A 19590-nucleotide genomic window follows, 5' to 3' on the forward strand; every position below is an offset into this window, starting at 1 on the left:
AAAGGTTTATTTTTTGCTTATTTATTTTGTATTTCCTCTTTAGTGTTACAACTACAACCTAATAAAATAAATATAAAATTCAGAGGATGAAGCATCTTGGAAAGACACTTAAACACATTCTTAGTTTTTGGTTGACCTTAATTTGCACATTAGTAAAATAAGAACCTTTTGTTAAACAAAAGCAATTCTTGTATGCACCTTTTCTATCATTGGTTTAATTCTTTTTCAATGGAAATGTTTTGATCTTGATACTTTAAAAATTGCCTTCTAGTTGCGTTAGATTTATTGCATTCTAAGGTTAGGCTTGGTTGCATTACCTAAATTAATGCAGATCATCTTGTTCTGAGCAGTCTTTCTTTCCTCAGCCACATTATAGTTGATTTACTCACTTTTTTTAGATTTTTTTTTTTTTTGAGCTAGTTTGAAAATCTGCCATGTTGTTAGGTTGCTGTATATTCATCTAACTTTTCTTTTCACCCACTAGGTTTGTAGAATTGTTTAAAATATATTTTTAGGAATGTTAGATGTTTATGATTATGGATAATTTTAAATATGGGGAAGGATTCTTTTTGCCTCCTCACATGCCTTTAGTGCAAGGGGCTTGGGAAAAGCTGATGCCTTTTAAATAAAAAGTAGCTCAGTTTAGTGTTTTGTTTTAAAGCAAGGCATTAAAACAAAAAATATCTTATTATCTGCTTTGAAGAACTGTAAAACCCCAGTCAATGGATCTCGACATTTGAAGAGCTACAGTCCTTTTGAAAGTCTATGAAAGCTGTGTCTCTTCTCCCCAGAAAAATACATATACACATACAATTTTCATATAATTTCAACGGTTCAGATCCATTGAAACACGTCCCCAGGTCACAGGTTAAGAGCTCCGGTTCTTCAGTAAATAAGAACTGTGTGTTTGCTAGGTAAAGTAGACACAGCGACCTAGGGGGAAAGTGAAAGGTGAAAAGGCCAGGGCTCGGGCAGGAAAGAAGCACTATTAGAGGGGCTTCCCTGGTGGCGCAGTGGTTAAGAATCCACCTGACAATGCAGGGGACACGGGTTCGAGCCCTGGGCCGAGAAGATTCCACATGCCGTGGAACAGCTAAGCCCGTGCAGCACAACTACTGAGCCTGTGCTCTAGAGCCTGCGAGCCACAACTACTGAGCCCATGTGCCACAACTACTGAAGCTGGTGCTCCTAGAGCCCGTGCTCCGCAGCAAGAGAAGCCACTGCAATGAGAAGCCCGTGCACCGCAACGAAGAGTAGCCCCCACTCGCTGCAACTAGAGAAAGCCCACGTGCAGCATCGAAGACCCAATACAGCCAAAAGTAAATAAATTAATTAAATAAATTAAAAAAAAAAAAGAAGCAGCACTGTTTGGACTTCCCTGGTGGCGCAGTGGTTGAGAATCCGCCTGCAAATGCAGGGGACACGGGTTCAAGCCCTGGTCCAGGAAGATCCCACATGCCGTGGAGCAACTAAGCCTGTGCGCCACAACTACTGAGCCTGCGCTCTAGAGCCTGCGTGCCACAACTACTGAAGCCCGTGTGCCTAGAGCCCAAGCTCTGCAACAAGAGGAGCCACTGCAATCATGAGCCCACGCTCCACAACGAAGAGTAGCCCCCACTCATCGCAACTAGAGAAAGCCCGCGTGCAGCAACGAAGACCCAACAACGAAGACCCAATGCAGCCAAAAATAAATAAACTAATTAATTATTTTTTAAAAAAGGCACTGTTAAAGGGGGAGCACCCTCATCAGATAGCTTTGTTAGGATAGTGACATTAAAATATACAAATGGGTTGTGAATATTTAGTTGTAGGTATAAGTGAGTGATGTCACCTTCAGCCCCATAAAAATAGATGAGTTTATATGAAGAGCTATATTGAGTCCATGGTGATTAGTTTATGTGACTTAAGGACATATTTCTCTTAAAACTGTGTCATAGGTCACTTTTTTATATCTTAAGAAACATTATGTATTCTTCTATATGATTCAGCTTTTAAAAATTAAAAATTTTTTCTTTTGACAGTCGGCCAAATTGCGTAAGCTGCCTCCCTTTCTTACTTTTTCATTATTAAGATTTAATTTTGATTTTGTGAAGTGTGAACGATACAAGGAAACAAGCTGTTATACGTTCCCTCTCCGGATCAATCTCAAGCCATTTTGTGAACAGGTTTGAACTATTTTGTATTGAAATTCTTTCTTTTACCCTCTCAAGATTGAATCTTTTATTGACCTGGTTTACAGTTGGCTTAGTGCAGAATCTCTCAGCCTTGGCACTGTTAACATTTAGAGTTGGATAATCCTCTGTTGTGGTGGGATGTGCCCTGTATTGTAGGATATTAAGCAGCATCCCTGGCCTCTACCTACTAGATGACGGTAGCATCTCCCGCTTCTACCCCCAGTAGTGACAAAAATGTCTTCAGACTTTGCCAAATGTCCGTGTCTCCAGCGGGGAGGGAAGGTGGGTAAAATTGCTCCCGGCTGAGAACCACTAGTTTATCACAGTTCTTTTGAATTTCCAAAGTATGGATTTGTTCCCAGTGCTTTTTACTAAACTCTCCTTGAAAAAACTTTGAAATGAAAATTTAAGAACAGAATTAGAAATGACCCTGCGTTAGGAACAATTATCATTCAGTAGTACATTCCTGTTTGGATTTAGTTTACTTTAGATGCAAGAATGAATTGCGCATCTAGAAAGTAAACAAATTGGATGTCACTAGTAGAATTTGTAGAATTTGTAATCCTTAAGACACGGGAAAGAAAAAGTTTTAAAAGCAAATTAATGACATAATCTACTTACTTTATAAGCTATTTAGAAATATTTTCTATGTAATTGTATACATGCCAAGATCAGAGTGATGAGACTGAGGCATTTCTTACTACAGATCATTCTTTATATGTTTAAGTCCAGAACATTTGTTCGCCAGCTGTTGAATTTCTATGTATAAAAGTAATCTCTTTTCTAAATGGTCTAAAGTTCAGGTGGGGCTTTCTCTACTTCAAGCCTAGTTACTGAGCTTTTTGGTTTCGTTATTATATTAATCTCCATTCAGAGCTTCTAATGTGTCGGCCCTGAGCCTGTTACTGGCGCGCGTAGAATAAACAGGTTTTCCAGAATGCTTCCGCTCCTGTTTGCTGCCTGGAAAAAGCTTTGTTTCTGGAGTAATTGAGTTAACTCTCTTTTTTTCTTCCCATTTTTATTGAGGAATTATTGACATACATCACTGTGTAAGTTTAAGGTATGAAGAATGAGGGCTTGGTTTACATATATTATGCAACGATTACCACAATAAGTTTAGTTAACATCCATCATCTCATAGAAAAATTTTTGTCCTTTTATAAAAAGTAGTTTGTCATGGGAGTTCCCTGGTGACCTAGTGGTTAGGATTCCTGGCTTTCACTGCCATGACCCGGGTTCAGTCCCTGGTTGGGGAACTGAGATTCTGCAAGCTGTGTGGTGCAGCCAAAAAAAAAAAAAAGTAGTTTGTCACATGATTTTGACGTATGTTGAAATAACAAAACTGAAAAAAGCAAAACAACACTTATCTAAGCAATTCACAATAATTTTACTTTCTGATTTCTGTATTAATGAAAAAATTATCATTTTGCATCTTTGTTTACATCTCTCTTGTGTTTTCCCTAAGCCAGACATTTAAAAAATGCTGCTTACTTAAAAAGTGCAATTTAAGCAAATAAGTTCTTAAATAATTGGCACTCCCTCAAGTAGCATCCATATGCCAAGTATCCCTTAACCTAGAGAAGGTTTTTTTAATGCCAGTGTAGGTGTCCATAACTACAGAGCACGCTACTTGTAGAAAAGATTGATCATAGAATTGATAAATCAAGGAAGAACCTGTTCATTCCACTAAACTGCCTCTAAAGGAAACCAGCTAGTATTCATAACTGCTAAACTCCTGTTATATGCAGAGGACTGAAGTGTCAGGAGGGGTGATAGATAGTAGATACAACTCTGACTTAGAGGTGCATGACACTCTAGTTAAAATGTAGGACGAATTCAACTGCTAAAGAGCACATTTATAAAGCAGCATAATAGTTTAATACAGGATGGTTTTTTCTTGCTAAAACTCTGATAGGGTACTGTGTGTTTTGTTATCACATGGGGTTACACGATTTTAGCCAAAGTACATAAAAATAACATCTTGTTTGGATATATATATATATATATATATATATATTTTTTTTTTAATATTTATTTGGCTACGTCGGTTCTTAGTTGCGGCTTGAGGGATCTTTTGTTGCGGTGTGCAGGCTTCTCTCTAGTTGTGGCGCACGGGCTTAGTTGCCCCGTGGCATGTGGGATCTTAGTTCCCCATCCAGGGATCGAACCTGCTTCTCCTGCATTGGAAGGTGGATTCTTAACCATTGGACCACCAGGGAAGTCCCTGGATATATGTTTTTATGTTTAACTCAGAGGCAGAATTTGGCATAATGTGATTGGTATTAGATCAACGATAGATAATTTTCAGTCTAAGAATTACGAATTTCAAATTTTAAAGCCGATTATTCAAATTTATCTTAATTTACCCTAAATAACAATAATAGTGAAGTTTCTTACTAACTTTAATAGTTGACATTTTTTTTCCCCCTTTGGTTATGTATCTTCTTATTTTATGTAAACTGTATCAATGTTTGTGCTCTTTCTTGTAGAGTGAATTAGATGACTTGGAATATTTGTATGACCTCTTCTCAGTTATTATACACAAAGGTGGTTGCTACGGAGGCCATTATCATGTGTATATTAAAGATGTAGATCATTTGGGAAACTGGCAGTTTCAAGTAAGTATAGAAATTAGATTAAAAGTATCTTTGCAATTTTTTCCTTTTCTAGTCCCATTATCTTGGTGAGGCTAATCTTTTGCCATTTATTATATATTCACTCTGTAGAAAACTTATAGGCACCGAAAGTTAATACAGATAGATGTTTAAATTTTTTATTTCTAAATAATTTCACACTTACAGAAAAATAACCAGCATAGTACAAACACCTCCTGTATACACTTCACCTAGGTTCTCCAGTTGTTAACCATCTTGCCACATTTGTGCAGGCACATCCTCTGTATACAGACACATGCACACACACACAGTTAACATTATCATTATCAGTGCTGACCACTAGAAATAAAGTTGAAGCCATTAGACCTCTTTACCCCTAAGTAACTCAGTGTTTATCTCCTGAGAACCAGGACATTCTCTTACATAAGCATAGGTCAAAATCAGGAACTTTAACACTGATATAATATTATTTATTATCTAATATATGTTTTATATTCAGATTTCACAGCGGCCTCGTCCAAATCCTTTAGAGCATTTTCTGCCCCACTCTAGTATCAAGCCCAGGATCGTGCATTAGGTTTAGTTAGCATATGTCTTAAGTCTCCTTTAATCAGTAACCATTCCTCAGCTTTTCTTTCTTTCATGGCACCAACCAAAGATTTTCCTCCTATATTGTCTTCTAAAACTCTTATAGTTTTGCCTTTTACAGTTGAAACTTCAGTCTTCCTGGAATGCTTTGCTGTGAATGTTGTGATGTTGTTTTTCCATCTGGGTACCCAGTTGCCCATTACCATTTATTGAATGATCCATTCTTTCCCCACCAGTTTACAATGCCAGTTCTGTTATATCAATTGTTTTCTTACATTTGAGTCCATTTTGGGGCTCTGTATTCTGTTTTTGTTGTTGTTGTTATTGTTCTTTTTTTCTATTCCTAGGCAAATACCACATTGTTAATTTCTGTAGCTTTATACTATGTTATGATAACTGGTAGGGCAAGTCTCCCTATGTGTTATTATTCTTCAGGAGTGTTTTGCCTGTCTTGGATTTTAATGCTTTTCTGAACATTTCTAGAATCACCTTGTCAATTTTCTCACACATACACACACATAAAAGTAGTGGCATTTTGTATCTACATGTGTAAACAAGATACATCTTTTTGGTTTTTAGAGCTTCTTTAATGTCTTCTAAAAAAGTTTCATAATTTTCTCTAGAAGAGAAAGCACTAATTGGGAATCCACTTCCAGTTATTTGCAGTGGGAAAAATTATAATCTATTACACACCAGCACCAAACTCTCAACCAGTTTTCTAAAATGTAACTAAAACACTGGTAAATTCCAACCCATCATGTTAGGATGTAGAATGCTTAAAACCTATCTTCAAGAGTGTCAAACCGGGGCTTCCCCGGTGGCGCAGTGGTTGAGAGTCTGCCTGCCGATGCAAGGGACACGGGTTCGTGCCCCGGTCCGGGAAGATCCCACATGCCGCGGAGCGGCTGGGCCCGTGAGCCATGGCCGCTGAGCCTGTGCGTCCGGAGCCTGTGCTCCGCAACGGGAGAGGCCACAGCAGTGAGAGGCCTGCAAACCGCAAAAAAAAAAAAAAAAAAAAAAAAAGAGTGTCAAACAGTTAATATTATTGTGAATGAAAAATTGCTCCACATGTAATAACATGGCTTCTCTGAGTGCCAGCAGTATTGAAGATGCTGTGTTGCCTTTGTTGACATTCACTTTGCCTTTCAGAACATCTACCTGTGTTTCTGATGCTCTATCAGTTGTACTTAGAATGCACTGAGAGATAACGTATGTTTTGTAAAGTTTGGGTATTTAAAATCTAACTGTTCTAGTGGGAAAATGTTGATCAGGGAGGTGTTCTGTGGGGCTATGTCTATACTGTATTTTTTGGACTATTTGTGGCTGGTGTATTGAAGTACAGTTATCTTTAGTACATTGATTTTATAATCAACCATCTTGCTAAACCCTCTTATGTTGTAGACATTTTTGGAAAAAGACAGTTTTGTTTCACTCTTTGTGGTCCTTAACCTTCCATTTCTTTTATTTCTAGAACTGGGTTTATCCCGTTCTGGGTTGAGGAAGCCATAGAAGCAGCTCTCAAATGCTTGTGCCGTATTTGCCAAGATACTAGCTTGTTTGGGCACATTCCAGTCAGATGGAGTGAAGCACTTCTTATCCTCCTCTGGTCTAACTCTGCTCTCCATGTTTCCATCCTTCGTTGCTGATTCTTATTACCCTGTTGCCTTCCTTCACTCTGCTGTCTTACAGTCGCAGGGTCCTGTAGTAGTGAACCTTACCCTCTAGGGCACCCCCAGCCCTTTCAAACAATTATTTTAACTTTATTTCATTCTCTCTAAAAGATGAAGTTGAAGCCTTTTATTAGATTCTCATAGAAACTTGCGAACAGGTCTAATAAATAGTTATGATGTTGTTCGTTTATTTTTTTCTCTTTGCCTTTTCCACTGTAGTTCTTGGTTTTTTCCTTCCATTTATGCTTCCATTTGTGGTAGCCTTTTCTTCTGATGTTGCCCTGTCTCTCTCCAGCCTTAGAAAGTGCCCCTGCGCTCCATGTCAGTTTGGCTTCCGCCTCGGGAGTGTGTCTCTGCTTTCCTCCATGCTGGCTGCAGACATTTCTTCAATTTTGCTCAGCCATTGTCAGATTTCAGGCACTTCTCTAGCTAGTGGGATTTATCCTCAGTATTTTGAGGCATAAAATATTTATTTACAGTTTCCTATTTAAGTTTATCATTGACGTCATGCACAGAGGTAGCTTCACACTGTGTGGTGAGGTAGCGTGGCTCAAAAGTAATGATTCTTTTCTTTGTGTCTTCCTTTTGACTTGTGCTTCCTTGAACTTCTCTGCAATTTTGTGTTCATTTCTTTGGAAATGGTCAGCAGCCAAGCTCTTCTCCCGGTTCCATTATGTAACTCGAGAGGGCAGGCAGGCATTCTTTCATTTGGTTTTGCCCTCTGCACTGCTTCTCTGGTCTTGAAGCTCTGGTACTTTAGCAAGGTCTTCCTTGGGGCTTAAAGAACAATCAGAAGATTGCTTTCTGTTTGTGCTTGTGTATTTCCTTATTCATGGCCTCTACGAAGCATCCCTTTTTTTTTTTTTTTTTAATTCTGCTCTTTAAGAATCACGAGCTTTGTGGTGTTCACATAATGATGAGTGCTTTAAGAATTTCAACTTCAGTAGGTACACCTGATGGACACTGCTTGTCTCTCTACTACCATTATCCTGAGAGATCTCTTATACCTAGAGACAAAGGATTCCAGATACACTAAACATAGACAGGTATTGTTTTCTCTGCTTATAGTTTAGCAATTTCTTCTTCCCTTTCAAGGAGCTGTCTGCAAGGAACAAGTTTCATGACCAACCCCACATAATGTTCCCTGGGTGAAAGCCAACATCTCAGTCTCTCTCAACCTAAGTAGAAGATGATCTCTTGCCTCTTGCCTGGAGGTCATTAACTATTCAAAATGTGGCTCTCGATCTGCTGTAAAGAGGAGCCTGACCTGTGCCTTCCAAAGTGGGGTCTTTTGCTTCACTGATGGTTGACATCACTTCAAGCATCATCTTGCACATTTGAGGATGTGGGACAAAGAAGTTTTACAACAGCTCCCAGTAGGCAGCCCTGGGACTGGTGCCTCCTGGACCAGCCTGTCCCCACAAGGCCAAGGTTGGACACCGGCAGAGTGCAGGAGGACTAGGCCCAGCCCATGTGCCACCTAGGGCATGTCACACCCTAGGCAATGCCGGCCTGCATCTCCCCTCCTACCATTTTTATTTTTTATTATTTTTTTTTTTCGCGGTATGCAGACCTCTCACTGCTGTGGCCTTTCCTGTTGCGGAGCACAGGCTCCGGACCCACAGGCTCAGTGGCCATGGCTCACGGGCCCAGCCGCTCCGCGGCATGCGGAATCTTCCCAGACCGGGGCACGAACCCGTGTCCCTTGCATCGGCAGGCGGACTCTCAACCACTACGCCACCAGGGAAGCCCTCTCCTACCATTTTTAAATCTCTTGTTCCTTAGCTATAAATGTCTTTAAACATATTAAACATACTGTTTTATTCTCTGATAATTGCAGTATCTGAAGACTTTGTGGGTCTTTGGATATCTGCTGATTCTGTTTCCTTATGATTTTGCTATTTTAGACTGTGATCTTGGTTGGCTGGTTGGTTTTGTAAGAACACGGTGTAGGAGTAATTTGAAGCCTGAGTTAAAAGTACCTTCTTCCACGAAAGATGTGTATTTGTCTCTACCACATGCCTGGGGTCACCTCCAACCTTTAATACCTTTAAAATAAGATCTAGACTTGGTGGTTCTAGAGCCATACAACTGATGTGAATTTGGGCCACAACCCACATGAAGACCTACTTGTGATTACAGATTATTAGAGGAAATGTTTTTCCACCTTCATCTAGTATCAAGGTCAAAACAAGCAAGTTTCTCATTGTCCTTTGTTGTGGGGTGGATTTTTTGGTAGGTCATGCTTATATTGATAGCATAGTCCTTTCAGGTTTCTAGCTTTCTGCTGGAATCTATCTTTGTGGTATAATAAAAAATATATACTTGGTCCTTGTCCCAGGTCCCTGGCACAGAGCTCCTTGAAATTTCCTGAGTGATTAGGCATGTCTTTTCTTGTTCATAATGAACCCCTTTCAACCATACCTGAGTTTATGCTAATCAGGTTACCTGCGGGGTGAGGGCTGGTCAGCAGAGAAACCAACCACATGATTAGAGGGTTGGAACTTTCAGACCCACCCCCTCACCCAGGGAGGCACAGGGGCTGGAGATTGAGTTTGGTCACCGAGGGCCAATGATTTAATCAATCATGCCTGCATAATGAAACTTTGATTAACACTCTGAAAGAAGAGGACTAAGGGAGTTTCCAGGTTGGTGAATACATCCATGTGCAGGGAGGGTGGCCACCCCAACTCCACGCGGACAGAGGCTTCTGCCCTCGGGACCCTCCCCAGCCTTGCCCTGTGTACCTTCATCTGGATGTTCGTTTGTATCCTTTGTAATAAACTCTAGTCCTGAGTATAAGTTCCTGAGTTCTATGAGATGTTCCAGGAAGTTATCAGACATGAAGTGGAGCTTGTAGAATTTGTGATCAGCCAGGCCGAAGTGCAGGTAGCCTGGGAACCCCATTTGCAGCTGGTGTCTGAAGTGGGGGCATCCTCGTGGCACTTAGCAACATTAGTGTCAGAATTGAATTAACGGACAGCCAGGTGGTGTCAAAGAATTGGAGAGCTGGTTGTTTAGAAAACCAGCCATTCAACTCCCCACTTTAGGTAGGTCCTTACGCTTTGTCTCCCAGACCCTGTCCTGTGTGAGCATCAAGGTGGAAGCTGTGTGTCAGCAACGTTGAGCGGCTGGAGACCTCAACTCTGGATTTCTTCCCTTGGATCCTCATGTCACTTGTTCTCTGAGGATTTTTCCAATGTTCTCTTGCTAGTTCGGCATGTGTTTAAAAAGAGATTTTCTTTTGTTGTGTGTTTTACTTTATCCAGCATTTTTAGTAATTTTACAGCAGGATGGTTGTATTTCATCTGCCGTATTCTTCTATATTTCTTTATTAGTTTTGTCTTATGTTAACTGTTTAGGTCTATTTGTGTTTATGATTTTAAGCCAGTTTAAAATACCTTTGCAAGATGTCATGTATGAAATAATAAAAATACCTTATCAGGAATTTTGACATGTTTCCAAGTAACTTCATAAGATGGGGTGCAAACTTGGGTGATCAGAAAATAGGAGGGAGGGACTTCCCTGGTGGTGGAGCGGTTTAGAATCTGCCTGCCAATGCAGGGGACACGGGTTCGAGCCGTGGTCCAGGAAGATCCCACATGCCACGGAGCAACTAAGCCCATGTGCCACAACTTCTGAGCCCGCGTGCCACAGCTACTTAAGCCCGTGCTCCACAATAAGAGAAGCCACCGCAGTGAGAAGCCCGCACACCACAACGAAGAGTAGCCCATGCTCGCCGCAACTAGAGAAAGCCCGCACGCAGCAACGAAGACCCAACGCAGCCAAAAATAAAGAAAGAAAGAAAGAAAATAGGAGGGAATGTTTAAGCTGAGCTTGCAGAGGTTGGTAGGATTTTGCTAGGCCAACATAAGTGAGTGAGAATAAATTGGGTTGAGACCAGAAAATATTTTGAACTGAATGATAATGAAAACACAACATATCAAAATTGTAGGATGCAGCTAAAGTAGTGCTTAGTGGGAAAATGCTGGAACCCGCTGTGTGTATTGTGCTAGAAGCTTTCCTTATCTCACAATCCCAATTTACAGATAATGCCAGAGAGATTAGGTAATTTGTCCAGGATTATTCAACCAGTTGACATTTCAAACCAGGCTGCCTGAATCAGGCTGCCTGATTCCATATACAAATTATTATGATGTTTTTATCATCATTTCTCCATCTTGAAACCTCTGTGGCACAAACACTCCTATTTCGTTAACTGCTTTTTAAGGGATTAGTGATAGAAACTTTTTTTTTTTACTTTTATTTGCATTTTTTTTTGCGGCATTTATTCCTGGGCCATAAGTTTTTGTTTCTTCAGTTTCTTCTGGTATATCTATTTCTTCTGGACAACCTCCTCTTCTGGTTTAGGAACAATCTGTTCTTTTTCAGTAAGGATCATCTCAGTGTGGCAGGGAGAGCTCATGTATGGGTTGATCCGACCATGAGCTCTGTAAGTCCTGCGTGGCATCTTGTGGGCTTTGTTCACCTGGATGTGCTCAGTGACCAGAGAATCTACATCTAAGCCCTTAAGTTCAGCGTTACTCTCTGCATTTTTGAGCATGTGCAGTAGAAATTCAACACTCTTTTTGGGCCACCGACCCTGCATCCAGCCCCACTGTTTGACCTGGGCACACCTACCAACTCCACCATTGTAATGACAGAATGGCACACACTGCTTCTTTAAAGTGACGTCCTTCACATACTTGGTGGCTTTTCGGATGTGCATATCCTTAACGGCCTGGGCAGTTTCATGAGTGTTCTTAAAGTGAACACGAAGATTTGAATCTCTTGCATGATTTTGTGGGGTTTTCTGGGTCAGGTGAATAGTGAACCATTTTTAGAGGTCACCTCAGGCCGCTTACCAGAAAAGAGAAACTTTTTTATTGTTTTCTTTCTTAGGAGGACAAAAGTAATCCAGATGTGAATTTGGAAGATCTTCAAAATGAAGAGATTGATGATCCATTGATGATTCTAAAAGCAGTCTTACTACAGGTAGAGAGAGAGAGTGTATGTTTATATTTGTGTATGTATATCAGATGTATGATTCAGTTGGCAGAAGTGATATTGTTACTGTTCATAGTCTTTTTCTTTTGGGAAATTCTCTGTCTATTTAAAAAAAATTTTTTATTGGAGACTTTCTGGTTGTAAAAGGAATACATATGAATAGTAGAAAATTTGAGGGGAAAAAATTAGAAAGTATATAAAGAAACAAAGTTTAAATAAACCAAATGTCCGGTCATTGTTAACACTTTGATATATATTCTTTGCATTCTGTTTCCTTTGTGTTTATATACATATTTTGGGATTGGGTTACAAGTTTTTTGTGATATTATTATTGTTATTTTAAATTGAATTGGGATTTACTTTACATACGGTTTTGGAATTTACTGTTTTCCCATATTATCCTTTTAATGTCTGTAGGATCTGAAGTTATGTCCCCTTTTTCATTCCCAGTATTGATAATACCTCACGTATGTGACTTTTAATGTTTGCTTTGTACCCTGTTGTAAGGATGGTAGTCTCATTTATTCATTCGTTCTTAATAAACAGTTTTTATCTCAATTTCTTACTAGGGACCTCGGTTGAGAATTGGTCTATGGCCACTATATCAGTCTACTAGGGCTGCCATAACAAAATCCCACAGACTGGGTGTCTAACGTAACAGAAATTTATTTTCTCATAGTGCTGGAGGCTGGAAGTCCAGATCAAGGTGTCAGCAGGTTTCTTCTGAGGCCTCTCTCCTTGGCTTGCGGATGGCTGCCGCCTTGCTGCTTTCTCACGTGGTCTTTTCTACGTGCATGCGCATCCCTGTGTCTTTGTGTGTCCAGATTTCCTCTTCTTATAAGGACACCAGTCAGATTGGATAAGGGCCCACGCTAAAGGCCTTATTTTAACTTAATCGCTTCTTTAAAGGCCCTGTCCAAATATAGTCACAGTTGAAATTTTGAGGGTTAGGAATTGAGCATATGAATTCTGATAGTAGAGGGACACATTTCAGCCCATAATAGTCACTTCTTACCCCCTTTTAGAACTTGGTTATACTTCAGAACATTCAGAAGAGACAGTCTTTTTGCACTAAAGTATTTCTTCTAAAAATCCCACATAATATCAGGATTTACCAAACCTTGGAATACTCTTTGGATATTGCTCTTGAAATGTTTAGACTTTGCCGCATGGAAAGTGGCAGAATTCAAGTTTTCTAAACTTAGGCTTAATCTAATTTTTTAAAAAACTTTTTATTTTGAAACAATTATGGTTCATCCACTTACATGTTTGCTGTTACAGGCACATTTATTAATCCTGTTGGGTCCGTTGAACTCATAAGTGTTGAGGTTATATCTTATCAGATTTTCTTAAATGACTTTCTTTTCTCTCATAAGGAGGAGAGTAATCTAATTCCTGTTGATCAGCTGGGCCAGAAGCTCTTGAAAAAGATAGGAATATCTTGGAATAAGAAGTACAGAAAACAGTATGGACCACTGCGAAAGGTAATACATGACATCCTTATAAGAAGTCCTATTCCCAGGAAATTTTATTATGATTTTGGCAACATGAATTTCTTTGGGGAAGGAAATTTAAATTAGATGGATACAATTAGTATTTTGTTTAATGATTAGAATTCAGTTAATTATTAAGCAATTTATAGAATCAAGAAGTAAGCAAAAAAAGAATAGAGGAGGGGCTTTTAATCACAACAGCAAAAAATGTCACAAAGTTCATATCCTAAAGCTTATCATCTTATTTATAGAAACGTCTTCAGGTATTCACCCCAATTTCACTTTTATCTTTCTTTGACACACAGTTCTCCTAAACTTGGCAATCTGGCTTCCTAGGCTGTAAGGTTAGGTTTAAAAACTGGTACTGCCAGACTTGGGAGACAAAAACTTGACTAAAAACAAGCAAAGCAACAGAACAATTAGTCAATATTTTGGAGCTATTTCTTGTAGAAGCAAAGAGTGTACATAATATAGTCTGTGTTTAAGTTCACCTTTTAATTAGACCACAGTTCATAAATTAATGACCATGAGTTCATAGACAGTCTTAGGTTTTCATTTAAAACGATTGGATCAGTGTTTCAATATTTTACTGTTAAGTATGTTATCAGCTGTGCAGGGACTTTTTTGTCTTGTTTTGTTTTTAAATAAAAATATCCTTCATAAATTTGAGGAAGTTAGCTTGTACTTATAGTTGACTGATAGTCTTATGTCTTTTTTCTTTGAGGTTAATTTGTGCTTTTATTTGCCAATATAACTTAACTACAATGGCTTGCAAACTTTTTTGACCTAAAAAATGCATCTTACATCACAATCCAACCAACACACACGTATATAACTTGTATACATATGTGTATAACTGAAATGAATCTTGCCAAAAATACCTATCCTAACACTGAATGTTCTTTTTTTTAAGACTTTTTTTTGAGTAGTTTTAGGTTTATAACAAAATTAACAAGAAGGTACAGAAATTTCCCATATACCCCCTTCCCACATACATGCGTAGGTGTTATCAGTATCACTCATCAGGGTGGTGTGTTTCTTTTTTTTACCCTAAACCAAGGATGAACTACATTGACACATCATAATTGCCAAAGTCCACAGTTCACCTAAGGTTCATTCTAATGGAGTAGATAGTATGGTACATTCTGTAGGTTTGGACAAAAGTATACTGACATATATCCATTGTTATAATGTCATACAGAGTATTTTCTCTGCACTAAAAAACTGTACTCTGTGTATTCATCACCCCTCTCCCCCAAACTCCTGGCAGCCACTGGTATTTTTATTGTCTCCATAGTTTTGCCTTTTCCAGAATGGCATATAGTTGGAATCTCTCTCTTTCTTTCTTTTTTTTTTTCTCTTGAAAAGAGAGGTTCAAAGCCTTTATATTTATGAGACCACTCATGGCCCACCCATTCATGGGCTGGACAGGCTCTAAGTGGCAGGACTTCCCCACTAAATACTGCAGCTTTTCTTCCAATATTGAACCCTGTCCCACTAGTCTTGCCCAGCAGCCACGTGAAGTGCAGGAGGACACATGTAGAGTATTTGTTCATAGGAAGGCCAAAAGTCTTATGCCCATTATCACAGTGAACCTGGATTCCTTTCGGGTGTGATATAAGCAGCTGATAGTTTTATCTTGAATAGAGGTTGGATTTTATCACATGCTGTTTTGTTTACATTTATCGATGTGATCACATGGCTGTTCTCTTTTATTCAGTTAATGTGGTGAATTCTGTTGACTGACCTTTTCAGTGTGAACGCAAACCTTACATTTCTGGGGTAAAGCACACTTGGTCGTGATGTACTTGTATGCATTGCTGTATGCATTTGGCTCATATTTTCCTAAGGATTTTGTGTCTGTGAGAGATATGGGTCTTTAAGTTTCTTTCTCTGTAATATCTTTGTCAGGTTTCAGTATCAGGGTTATGCAGGACTCAAAAGAAGTTAGGAAATGTTCCTTTTTTATATTCTTGGAAAGGATTTCTCTGAGATAGATTATTATTTCTTTCTTAAATGGTGAAGCTAGTTAGACCTGGAATTTTTTTATGGCAAGGTTTTTAAATTATAGTTTTAATTTCTTTATTTGTAGAGTTGTTTTAGATTTTTTATTTCTTGAATTATTTTGGAAAATTATATTTTTTAAAGAATTTGCCCTTTTATCTATGGTGTCAAATTTATTGGCATGAAGCTATTCAAAATGTTTCATATTATCTTTTCTAGTGTCTGTAGGACCTAAATTTCCTCTTTTTAATTCCTGATATTAATAATTTGTGTTTGCTTACTTTTATTTTTTCATAAGTCTTGCTTAGGGCTTATCAAGTTTATTAAGCTTTTCAAAAAACAACTTTTTTGCCTTTATTTTTCTCTACTAATCTGTTTTCTACTTCATTGATTTCTGCTCTTGTTTTTAATTATTTCCTTTTACCTTTGGGATTTAATTTAATCATCTTTTTCTAGCTTCTTGGGTTGGTATCTCAGTTGTTTTTTAAACCTGCCTTTTAAAATTTTTTTTTTAAATAAATTCATTTATTTATTTTTTGGCTGTGTTGGGTCTTCGTTTCTGTGCGAGGGCTTTCTCGGCGAGAAAGCTTTTGCGGCGAGCGGGGGCTGCTCTTCATCACGCTGCGCGGGCCTCTCATTGTCGCGGCCTCTCCCGTTGCAGAGCACAGGCTCCAGACCTGCAGACTCAGTAGTGTGGCTCACGGGCCTAGTTGCTCCACGGCACGTGGGATCTTCCCAGACCAGGGCTCGAACCCGTGTCTTCTGCATTGGCAGGCAGATTCTTAACCACTGTGCCACCAGGGAAGCCCTAAACCTGCCTTTTAATTCATGCTTTTAAATCTATAATTTCCTTCTTAGCGCTAATTTAGCTGTAGCTAAATTTGACATGTTATTATTATCTTTCCATTCAAAATATATTGTAATTTTTCCTTCTGATTCTTTCATTGACCCATGAGGTTTTTGGAGGTGGATTGCTTAATTTCCAAATATTTGGGGAATTTCTAGTTATCTTTTCGTTATATCTATAAATTGATGTCTAATTCCATTTTACTCTGAAAACATGCTCTCTATGATTTCACTTATTCTTAATTTTTTGAGACTTGTTTCATGCCTCAGGATATGGTCTGTGTTGCTGAATGTTTCTATTCACCAGTAAAGTTATTAATTTTCTGCATTTGTTGGGTATAGTGTTTCATAAATGTCAGCTAGGTCAAATTGGTTAATAACATTCTTTATTTCATCCCTATTCTTAACTAATTTTTCTGTCTTTTTGTTGTATCAGTTACTGAGAGAGTAGTTTTAAATCTCCAACTCTAATTGTACCTTTGCCCTTTCGTCCTTTTACTGTTGACAGTTTTGCTTCATGTATCTTGAAGATATATTATTAGTTGCATACACATTTTGGATTGTTAATGGCCTCTTGACATATGCCCTTCCTTTATCTCTGCTAATAGTCCTTACCTTCACATCTACCTTATCTGGTATTAATGTAACATACAAGCTTTCTAATGCAAGTGTGTCTCTTGTAAACAGTATGAAGTTGGTTCCTGCTTATTTTGGAAAATTGAGATTTTTAAGGAATTGGTTCTCAAAGTGTCAAATTTCTTAGTATAAAGTTGTTTGAAATATTATCATATTATCCTTTTAATTTCTGTAGGACCCTATTTCATTTCTGATATTGGTAATTTGTGTTTCTTAGCTTTCTTTTGCATCAGTCTTGATAGGGATTTGTCAAGGTTATTATACTTTTCTTTTTTAAAAATAATTAATTAGTTAATTTAACTTTTGGCTGTGTTGGGTCTTTGTTGCTGCACGCAGGCTTTCTAGTTGCAGTGAGCAGGGGCTACTCTATCGCGGTGCACAGACTTCTTATTGCAGTGGCTTCTTTTGTGGAGCATGGGCTCTAGGCGCATGGCCTTAAGTAGTTGTTGCACACGGGCTCAGTAGTTGTGGCTCGTGGGCTCTAGAGCGCAGACTCAGTAGTTGTGGCGCACAGGCTTAGTTACTCCATGGCATGTGGGACCTTCCCAGACCGGGGCTCGAACCCATGTCCCCTGCATTGGCAGGCGGATTCTTAACCACTGCACCACCAGGGAAGTCCAAGGTTATTAAACTTCTCAAAGAAACAGCTTTGCATTTGTTGTTTTTCTCTATTGTTCATCTGTTTTCTATCAAATGATAGAGTTTGACAGTCTCTACCTTTAAATTAGAGTGTTCAGTACATTTATTTTTTTTTATTAATTTTTTTAAAAATTTATTTATTTTTGGCTGCATTGGGTCTTTGCTGCATGTGGGCTTTCTCTAGTTGCAGTGAGCGGAGGCTGCTCTTTGTTGCAATGCGTGGACTTCTCATTGCAGTGGCCTCTCTTGTTGGGGAGCACAGGCTCTAGGCACGCGGGCTTCAGTAGTTGTGGCACGCGGGCTAGGTCATTGTAGCTCACGGGCTTTAAAGCACAGGCTCAGTAGTTGTGACGCACGGGCTTAGTTGCTCCATGGCATGTGGGATCTTCCCAGACCAGGAATTGAACCCGTGTCCCCTGCATTGGCAGGCGGATTCTTAACCACTGCACCACCAGGGAAGCCCCCATTTATTTTTAATGTATTAAATTGTGTGATTGAGTTTGAATTTATCATGTAGCCATTTGTTTTTTATTTGCTTCTCCTGTCTTTCTTGCCTTTCTTTCTTTCTGTCTTTCATACCTTTGGATTAATCAAGTAATTTTTAGTGTTTGATTTTTGTCTCCTCTGTTGACTTTTTAGCTGTACTACTTTAACTTTTTTACTCTAGGGATTACACTGTACATAAGTTAATATTATAAATTACAGACCAATACTGTAACACTTCACGTACAAGGTAAGATGTACAAGGTACAGTAGCATAATTCCATTTCCCGACTTCCATCCTTTTCTGCTGTTGTCTTATGTTTTACCATTATATGTAAATTCACCGTGTGTGTGTGTATGTATGTATGTATGTGTTTACTTTAAACATTTAAGCAACTTTTAAAGAAATTAATGAAAAAATCATGTTTTATTTTATCCATTCTGGTGTTCATTGCTCCTTCTTGCATGTCCAGGTTTGCATCTAATATCATTTCCCTTCAACCTAGAGAACTTCCTTTAGCGGTTCTTGGGCATCCAGAACTGCTGGCAAAAATATTCTCAGCTTTTGTTTGTCTGAAGTTTTTATCTTGCATTCATTTGTTTAAATGGTATTTTTGCTGGATATAGAATTCTTTTTTTCTTTTTAAAAAACTATTTATTTTTGGTTGCATTGGGTCTTCGTTGCTGCACACGGGCTTTCTCTAGTTGGGTCGAGTGGGGGCTACTCTTCATGGTGGTGTGCAGACTTCTTATTGCAATGGCTTCTCTTGTTGCGGAGCACGGGCTCTAGGCGCGTGGGCTTCAGTAGTTACGGCACATGGGCTTCAGTAGTTATGGCACACAGGCTCAGTAGTTGTGGCTCGTGGGCTCTAGAGCACAGGCTCAGTAGTTGTGGCACACGGGCTTAGTTGCTCCATGGCATGTGGGATCTTCCCGGACCAGGGATCGAACCCGTGTCCCCTGCATTGGCAGGCTCCTGCACCACCAGGGAAGTCCTGGATACAGAATTCTAGGTTAATAGCTCTTATTGGTTTTTTCAGGACTTTAAAGATGTCATTTTATTATGTTTTGGCTTCCTTTATTTTGGCTGAGAAGTCAGTGTTACTTAAATGTAATGTGTCTTTTTTTTCTGTCTACTTTTAAGATAATCTCTTCATCTTTGGTTTTTAGCAGTTTAATAACAGTGTGTCTCAGTATGGTGTTCTTTGTGTTTATTTGCTTTGTATTTTCTAAGATTTTTTTAATCTGTGGCTTGAAATCTTTCTTCAGTTTTGGCCATTATATTTTCAATTTGTTTTTATGCCCCATTATCTCTCTCTTCTTCAGAAATTACAGTTACATATATATTGGACCATTCAGTATTTCCTCACTGGTCTTAGATATTCTAGCAGGAGTTTTTTTTTTTTCCCCTCACGCTCAATTTGGATAATTTCCA

The 19590-nt window shown here is 38.8% G+C and overlaps 1 protein-coding gene, 1 non-coding gene and 1 pseudogene across 20 annotated transcripts in view; 1 reads left to right on the forward strand and 2 right to left on the reverse strand.

The window, feature by feature from the left end:
• USP40 (ubiquitin specific peptidase 40) overlaps positions 1 to 19590 on the forward strand; it is a 91836-nt gene that overhangs the window by 12147 nt on the left and 60099 nt on the right. For 15 of the 19 annotated variants that reach the window (XR_003435126.1, XR_003435125.1, XM_027117940.1 and 12 more), the window contains 4 exons: positions 2022 to 2165; positions 4664 to 4792; positions 11950 to 12042; positions 13431 to 13538. Coding sequence is in view for 17 of the 19 variants with exons in the window: in XM_027117940.1 (XP_026973741.1) it covers positions 2022 to 2165; positions 4664 to 4792; positions 11950 to 12042; positions 13431 to 13538 (474 nt within the window). In the remaining 2 variants the exon portion in view is untranslated. Of the gene's footprint in view, positions 1 to 2021; positions 2166 to 4663; positions 4793 to 10808; positions 10893 to 11949; positions 12043 to 13430; positions 13539 to 19590 lie in introns of those variants that run through there. The other 4 variants (XM_027117833.1, XM_027117842.1, XM_027117957.1 and 1 more) reach the window with 4 other exon arrangements.
• Positions 11320 to 11900, reverse strand: LOC113626450 (60S ribosomal protein L17 pseudogene; annotated as a pseudogene).
• Positions 15083 to 15216, reverse strand: LOC113605316 (small nucleolar RNA SNORA11). Its single transcript, XR_003427157.1, has one exon. It is a non-coding gene; the product is annotated as a small nucleolar RNA SNORA11 (small nucleolar RNA).

Source organism: Aethalodelphis obliquidens, unplaced genomic scaffold, assembly GCF_003676395.1.
Source record: "Aethalodelphis obliquidens isolate GAN/ISIS:26980383/991018 unplaced genomic scaffold, ASM367639v1 scaffold2, whole genome shotgun sequence".
NCBI classification, from domain to species: domain Eukaryota; kingdom Metazoa; phylum Chordata; class Mammalia; order Artiodactyla; family Delphinidae; genus Aethalodelphis; species Aethalodelphis obliquidens.